At 34.8% G+C, this 8,570-nt stretch overlaps 1 protein-coding gene across 1 annotated transcript; it reads left to right on the forward strand.

Moving 5' to 3' along the window:
• Positions 1-281: 281 nt before the first annotated feature.
• LOC145114543 (uncharacterized) lies at positions 282-1,199 on the forward strand. The gene has a single exon (XM_079050584.1). The coding sequence runs from the start codon at positions 282-284 to the stop codon at positions 1,197-1,199; it is 918 nt and encodes a 305-aa protein (XP_078906710.1).
• The last annotated feature ends 7,371 nt before the right edge of the window (positions 1,200-8,570 follow it).

An 8,570-nucleotide genomic window follows, 5' to 3' on the forward strand; every position in this document is an offset into this window, starting at 1 on the left:
TGTGGACCTTGTTAGCATATTGTATTTATGTATTTTGTGTAATTCTCATTATAGTTCGGCCCATGATGTTTGGCCCTTATTAAACCTAATGTACCGTGTATATATTTTGGAGGGTAATCTATTGAAAGACACATTGAAAACTATATATAGACGATTTCATGGTATCAAAGCGAATAATACCTTTAATCGTTCTATTCTTTTAATCCATAATATCAGTTGCCTCTCTGCCCTCTGTTAACTTCTTCTCCAATTCTTTTCTTTCTTGATCAATTACACTCAGCATGTCTACCACCCCATCTGATAAACCATCCTCCACCATTAATATCAAACATGCTGTCCCGTTCGTCCTTGATCTCGATCAGATGAATTACTATATATGGCGAGAACTCTTTGAGAGCCATTGCATCGGGTACGGCCTGGATGATCATCTCAAACCAAAACCGGCTCAATCAGACAAAGACAAAACCACCACAGACTCCTGGTTGCACGTGGACTCCATTGTCAAATCATGGATGTACGGTACTCTATCTATTTCTCTTCCCAACATGATTTTTCAAAAGAAGGCCACAACATATGATGTTTGGGATAGTCTAGAGAAGGTCTTTCGTGACAACAAGGCCTCAAAAGTCATTCAACTCGACAGAGAGCTTTGTAACATATCCCTTGGTAATTCCTCCATAACTGATTACTGTAACAAAATTAAAAACATTGCTGATCGACTTGAACATATGGATGCAAAAGTGTCTGAGTCTAATCTTGTTGCTTATATGATTTATGGTTTATCATCTAAGTTTCGGTACATAGCCATTAATATGCGACACATGGATCCACCACTCCCGTTTTGGGATGCCAGATCTATTCTGATCTGTGAAGAGGAACAAATGGTGCAAGATGAAAAACGGGATGCATACCTTATCCATTCCGATCACTCTTCATCGCCCGCCGCACTCACGGTTACACCTCGAAATAATTTTAATCACAACAACAACGGAGGAAATCGCAGGGGTTTTCGTGGTGGTCGCAGTGGACGTCGTGGTGGCCGTGGTGGACGCCGCTACGGTGGTCGGAGTGTTCATGGTGGAGGCCAGTATAATAGCGGCCAACAGCGACAAGGTGGGGGAGGTGCTTGGGCCTACGGATGGTTTCAAGTCCATCATCCATCCAATGGGTCTCCACAAAATGGGCTCCTGCCTAGCTAAATTGGCGCCTCAAATCTGTCAGCATCCCATGGGAGTGGGCCTCGACGGCCATCAACTCAATCACATATGGGTCACCAGCAACATCAGTTCTTTACTTCTCCACAGCCCAACTATGCTCCAACCCATCCGCAGGCTCATCTCATCCAACAGCAAGGTATCGATCCCACCACTCTCCCTCACATGTTTAACACTATGTCGCTAAATGATCCGGGTCAAGCAGATTGGTACATGGACACCGGGGCGACTTCACATCTTCACTCAAACTCAGGTATACTCAAGTCTGTTTCTGATAAATCTAGTATTTTTTCTTCATCTGTGTTAGTTGGTGACGGATCTTTAATACCTGTAACTACCATGGGACACACCACTCTTCCACTACCTAATCCCTATCGCACCTTGTACTTACGCAATGTTTTAATAACCCCGAATATTATTAAAAATCTTATATCTGTACGCCGTTTTGTTCGTGAAAATAATTGCTCAATTGAATTTGACTCTTTTGGATTTCCTGTGAAGGACTTTCGTACCAAACAAGTTCTCATCCGATGTGATAGCACTAGTGATCTTTATCCGGTTACCTCTCCAACTGCTCAAGCCTTCATCGCCATTGCTCCCTCCTTATGGCATCAACGTCTTGGTCACCCGGGTCATCATATTTTCAAATTTTTAGTCAATAATAATTCAATTTCTAGTTCTTTGTCAAAAGAGTCTACTTTATGTCATGTGTGTCGGTTAGGCAAACATGTTAAATTGCCTTTTGGTTTATCTACTTCTGTTTCGCATTTTCCTTTTGAATTGATACATTCAGATGTTTGGACATCTCCTATTGAAAGTTTGAGTGGAATTAAGTATTATGTCATATTCTTAGATTATTTTACTCATTATGTGTGGGTCTATCCAATCCGTGCAAAATCTGATGTTTTTGCCAAATTTGTTCACTTTCGTGCCTTTGTCAACAAACAGTTTAACACGGATATCAAAACCTTTCAATGTGATAATGGAGGTGAATATGACAACACAAAATTTCATCATCTCTTTGCTCACCATGGCAGTCAAATTAGATTCTCATGCCCATACACCTCACAACAAAATGGAAAATCTGAAGGCATGCTCCGCACTCTCAATAATACGGTTCGAACCCTCTTAATGCATGCTAGGCTTCCACCAACCTATTGGGCCGAAGCATTACACATGGCGGCCCACTTACTTAACATACTACCCTCTACCACCCTCGACCATGATACCCCGTATCACAAACTCTTCAACAAACCACCATCCTATGATCACCTTCGTGTGTTTGGATGCCTCTGTTTTCCTCACCTTAATGCTCCTCATAAACTCTCACCACGATCAACTCCTTGTATTTTCCTTGGTTACCCGACAAATCATAAAGGATACCCGTGCCTAGACCTTGAGACAAATAAGATTATAATATCCCGGCATGTTGTGTTCGATGAAACGGTGTTCCCCTTTGGCTCACTGACGCCTAACCGTGCCCCATCCTACTCCTTCCTTGACCATGATAAACCTAACATGAACCATCCACTATTTACCACCCCTATACCACATCATGATCCTCCAATGCAAGACCAACCTTCTGCCGAATCATCCAAATCTATCTCAACCTCTATTGCTTCCCCTACCACACCTACTGGCCCAACTCAACAAACTCTCGGCCCAACGCCCTCTTCAGCCCGTGAACAGAATTCATCCAACCCACCTAACTTCGGTCCACTTCACCACAACCCATCCTTTACATCATCCACAGATTCCTCTTCCCCTAACCGTGTAATCGAATCTACACATCCCATGGTCACACGAGGAAAAATGGGTATTACAAAACCCATACGTCGGTTGAATCTACATGTTTACACCATTTCCTCTGTCCCTAAAAATTATTTTCAGGCTTTTAAAGATCCTAATTGGCTTAATGCAATGACAGAAGAATATATTGCTCTTATCACTAACAAAACTTGGGTATTAGTTCCAAAACCTAAGGAGGTTAATGTTATTAACTGTATTTGGCTGTTTAAAAAGAAAATTAATGTAGATGGTTCCTTATCTCGCTACAAAGCAAGGTTGGTGGCTAATGGCCGTAGTCAAAGACCGGGTGTTGACTGTGATGAAACTTTTAGCCCTGTTGTCAAACCTGCCTCCATCCGTACGATCCTCACGATTGCTGTCACCCACAAATGGCCCATTCGACAACTTGATGTCAAGAATGCTTTCCTTCATGGTCACTTGCAGGAGACCGTTTACATGCAGCAGCCACCTGGTTTCCGAGATCCGACGCGTCCTGATCACATGTGCTTACTTCAACGATCACTCTATGGTCTTAAACAGGCCCCGCGGGCATGGTTTTAGCGCTTTGCGACATTTATTTCTAACATTGGTTTTGTTCATAGTAGGTGTGATTCATCTTTGTTTATCTATCGACATGGCTAGCATATTGCATATTTGTTACTATATGTCGACGACATTATTCTCGCAGGATCATCCACTCAGTTGCTTGCTTATTTTATCTCCTTGCTAAGTGGTGAGTTCTCCATGTCCGACCTCGGCGATCTACATTACTTCTTGGGGGTCTCAGCTGTTTGATCTCCTCATGGTTTGTTTCTCTCTCAACAAAAATATGCTGCTGAGATCCTTGATCGTGCCTCTATGTCGAATTGTAAATCTGCCTCCACTCCTGCTGATTTATCTGCCAAGTTTGATGGCTCCGGGCCTCCTGTTGATGATCCCACCTTATACCGCAGTCTTGCTGGCGCTTTACAGTATCTCACGCTTACGCGTCCTGATATCACTTACGCTGTTCAGTAGATCTGTCTGTATATGCATGATCCACGAGAACCTCATTTCACAGCTCTCAAACGCATAATGCGTTATATTCATGGTACACTTTCTCATGGACTTCAGTTGTACTCTTCTCCTAGTCGTGATCTTATTTCTTATTCCGATACTGACTGGGCCCTGGCTATCCTGTGACGAGACGATCTACCTCTGGCTACTGTGCTTTCCTTGGTAATAATCTCTTATCCTGGTCATCTAAACGCCAGAACGCGATCTCACGCTCGAGTGCAGAAGCTGAATACATGGGAGTTGCTAATGCCGTGACGGAATCATGTTGGTTACGTAATCTTCTTCTTGAGCATCATTATATTCCTTCGAAGGTCACCCTTGTTTATTGTGATAATGTGAGCGCTGTTTACATGTCCTCTAATCCTGTCCATCATCAACGAACGAAGCATATTGAGATTGATATTCATTTTGTTCGTGATAAAGTTGCTACTGGTCATGTTCGTGTGCTACATGTTCCCTCATCGTCTCAATATGCGGATATCTTCACGAAAAGCTTACCGTCTTCTTTGTTTCTTGACTTCAGATCCAGCTTGAACGTTCGTGATTCTTCCCCCGTTCAAACTGCGGGGGGCTGTTAGCATATTGTATTTATGTATTTTGTGTAATTCTCATTATAGTTCGGCCCATGATGTTTGGCCCTTATTAAACCTAATGTACCGTGTATATATTTTGGAGGGTAATCTAATGAAAGATACATTGAAAACTATAGATGATTTCAAACCTAACTCAATTTCTATGATCAAGTGATCCATGTTAAATGCTTTTGCTATTTATTTTTCTTTGTATCTTTAATTGTCATGAGATGGTGTTCGTGTTTTTTTATCGAAGTTCTTATTCCTAACAATATCGTGACATTAACCATTAAGCCGTTATCAAGTAAATGTGTTTTCTTTTTTATTATAAATGTAAGATATATATGGAGACGTTGATTTACTCCCCAATAGAGCTCTTAAAGGAGATACCATAAACTCCAACATATATATAGAGAAATATATGATCATGTCACATCAATATGGATACACTAACACTCATATGGAGACAAAGGCTTGATGATGGTATATATAAGGATGTGTTAGGCCACAATTACAACACGAATATGAGATACACTAACACTCCCCAATGCTAAATAAGGATATACAATATTTGTTAAGCCATGAGAGTCTCATACATCAGCTCTAATATTATGTAAGATATACATGGAGTTATTGATTTGCTATTTTGGGGAGAGAGTAGACTCTAACATATATATAATAAATATATCAAACTTTCGAACCTGTTAAGATACACTAACAATAAATGTGTAGAATATATTTTACGGTTAATTTCATATATGCTCTTGTTAAACTTCAAAATGTCATATTTGCCCAATTTAAAATCTAAATAACATATTTATCATTCTTAACTTTCAGAATATCGTAATTGTGCAAATCTATTTTATAAACATTTTATAATATTTTTAAAATTTTAAAATCATTATATTTTATAAAACAAAACCATATTGATCGGCCCTTAAATATAACTGCATGCATGGATTCAAAAGTCTCAACATAGTAAGTATTTATGTCTACCCATGCTCTTAGGGAAGACAGAGTTGAGGTAGGGTTCACATTTAATCTTCATCGCCCCCTTTAAAAAATGGTTCCAACAAGTTGTTGCATTTAATATTCTCAAGGGTTTTACTAACCCGTCAAAACTTCAAATGTCTGTCTTCAATTTTCTTCATGCATGCGAAAACATGTCTTTTTTTCTTTGGTTTTAATATTCTCTACACTCACACACACACACAAAGATATATATATATATATATATATATATATATATATATATATATATATATATATATATAGGGCTAGGTTCTTGTGTTTCTTATATTTATTGTGCGCTAGAATGCACCAATAGGTATTTAGTAAAATTAAATAATTATTTAATTAAATAAAGATAGATATTAAATGATTTCCATAATTGTATGTATATTAAATGATATCTATAATTATAATTCTCTTTTTTATGGAAACTAATTAAATTTGTCATTAATGTCAGCAATAACATTTTTTCAGAATGAATTCGCATCTAGGTTTTCATGTATGAGTTCGTGTTTTGTTTATGGACTCACCCACTTAAAATACAACAAAATTGGATTGAATATGAAGAACGAGAGTGTATTCTACTCGAATACACTCTCATTCTGTTACAATATATTCTCATTCTTTTAGAATAAACTCTCATTTTACTAGAATACACTCTCATTTTCCATGTTCTAGGCAACTTTGTTGAATTTTGAGTGAGTGAGTCATGAAACAAAATACGAGCCATACATGAAAACTAGATGCAAATTTATTCTGGAAGAATATTATTGCTGATATTAATAACGAATTTAATTAGTTTACATAAAAATGAATTATAATTATGGATATCATTTAATATACATATAATTATGGAAATCATTTAATATTTATCTTTATTTGATTCAATAATAATTTAATTTTACTAAATTCTTATTGGTGCATTCTAACACACAATAGATGTGAGAAACATTTGAACCTAACCCTCTCTCTCTCTCTCTCTATATATATATATATATATATATATATATATATATATATATATATATATATATATATATATATATATATATATATATATATATATATATTCATTTGAGACCATGTCAATTTTGTGAGACATGAGGACGTGATCCTAGCCACTCATCTTGGAGATAAAAATAATAATAATAAATAAATCTAAAATGAAAAATAAAATGAATAATCCAGAAATTCTTTTTTTTAATTATTTTTTTCGTCATTTTATTTACCCAAAAAAATTACCGTTTTTTAAAATATACGTGAAATATTCTAATAGAATATTACACTGTAAATATTCAAATGAAAATTTAAAATGTTAGAATATTCTAGTATTCTAATAGAATTGTTAGATATGTTCAAATATTCTAATATTCTACTAAAATTATTAGAATTTGTAGAATATTCTAATATTCAATTAAAATTGCTTGAACATTAATAGTTTAATATTCTAATAGAATATATGAATATTCAAAAAGTTTTGTTGTAATTTATATACTGAATATTCTATTAGAATATTTCACAAATATTTCAAAAAAACGGTAATTATATTTATTTATTTTTGTTTTGAAACTATAAATGATAAAAATAATATTTTATTTTATTTTTTTAATTTTCAATTATTTTGCATTTTAAAAATATTTTTTTTGATCTCCAAAATGAGTGACTAGGATTGCGTTTCTATGTCTTACAAAATATAGTGGTCTCAAATGAACATAACCATATATATATATATATATATATATATATATATATATATATATATATATATATATATATATATATCAAGGTTGCAGAAAACGCTAGACGTTAGCTAGGCGGTAGACTGCGGTCTAGGGATTAATCGGTTAGACGGGGATTAATCGGGGACAATTAATTATTAAAAAAATAATTCAAAAATTTATAAATCTAACTTTAATACTAAGAATATAAGGAAAATAAGCATAAAAGTTTAATAATAACTTAATAAGTTTAACAAGCACAACCATTTATCATCAAAAATAAGCATAAAAGTTTAATAATAAGTTTAACAAACACACAAAATCATCATCCAACAACATCATCCGGGATAACACTATATTCCCAACCAACATCATCTGAATTTCGTTTATGTGGTGGTTGATCCAACAGATGTAGTTGAAGCATTAGATGTCATTGATTGTCAACTGTTATAAAAAAATCACATTAACACGTTAAAAATGCTCACTCAAATCAATTTATCATCACTTCATCTTATATTGACTATATCATCACATTAACACCATATTCATATCAATTTAACACAATAAAAAATCACAATAACATATTAAAAATACTCACTCACATATCATTTTAACAGAAAAATTAAGTATATCATCACATTAACACCATATTCATATCAGTTTATCACTTTATCATCCCTTCATCTAATATCATCACAAATCAGCATCACAAATAAGCATGCTCTGTATATACTTCATATCAATTTAACAGAAAAATTAAGTATATACTTCATATCACAAGCCAAAACAGGTATAGAAAAATTAACTGCTTAAGCTTCATATCAAAAGCTTCCAGTAGTGAAAAAATGAAAATGCAGAAAAATATTTGTTGATTAACAACTTAAATAAAAAACGAGTCCATTGTTGACAGCATAAATCGAGATTAACAGAGGTTAATAGAGTAAAGTTGTAACATACACGTTTTGAAATCGTGTTTTAAAGTAAATAATATTATGTGATATCGAGTGTTGAGTTCTAACAGATAGTTTTTACCAGAAATGAAGTAAAACTATGTTTAGAATCACTCGGAAAGTATTGGAAGTCTTATGAGATTCCAATCAAATACCAAACAGTGAAATTTAGCGAAAATATAAAATTTGAAATAAGTAAAAATTTATTATTGAAAGTTGTAGAGAATCTTATTAGAAGCATTTAGGCGAAAACCTCATCGA

The sequence above is a fragment of the Lactuca virosa genome, chromosome 1 (assembly GCF_052849685.1).
Source record: "Lactuca virosa cultivar CGN04683 chromosome 1, Lactuca_virosa_CGN04683_v6, whole genome shotgun sequence".
Taxonomy (NCBI): domain Eukaryota; kingdom Viridiplantae; phylum Streptophyta; class Magnoliopsida; order Asterales; family Asteraceae; genus Lactuca; species Lactuca virosa.

What these genes read in the sequence shown, in the direction of transcription:
- LOC145114543 (XM_079050584.1), top strand. Translation starts at nt 282, where the DNA reads ATGTCTACCACCCCATCTGATAAACCATCCTCCACCATTAATATCAAA.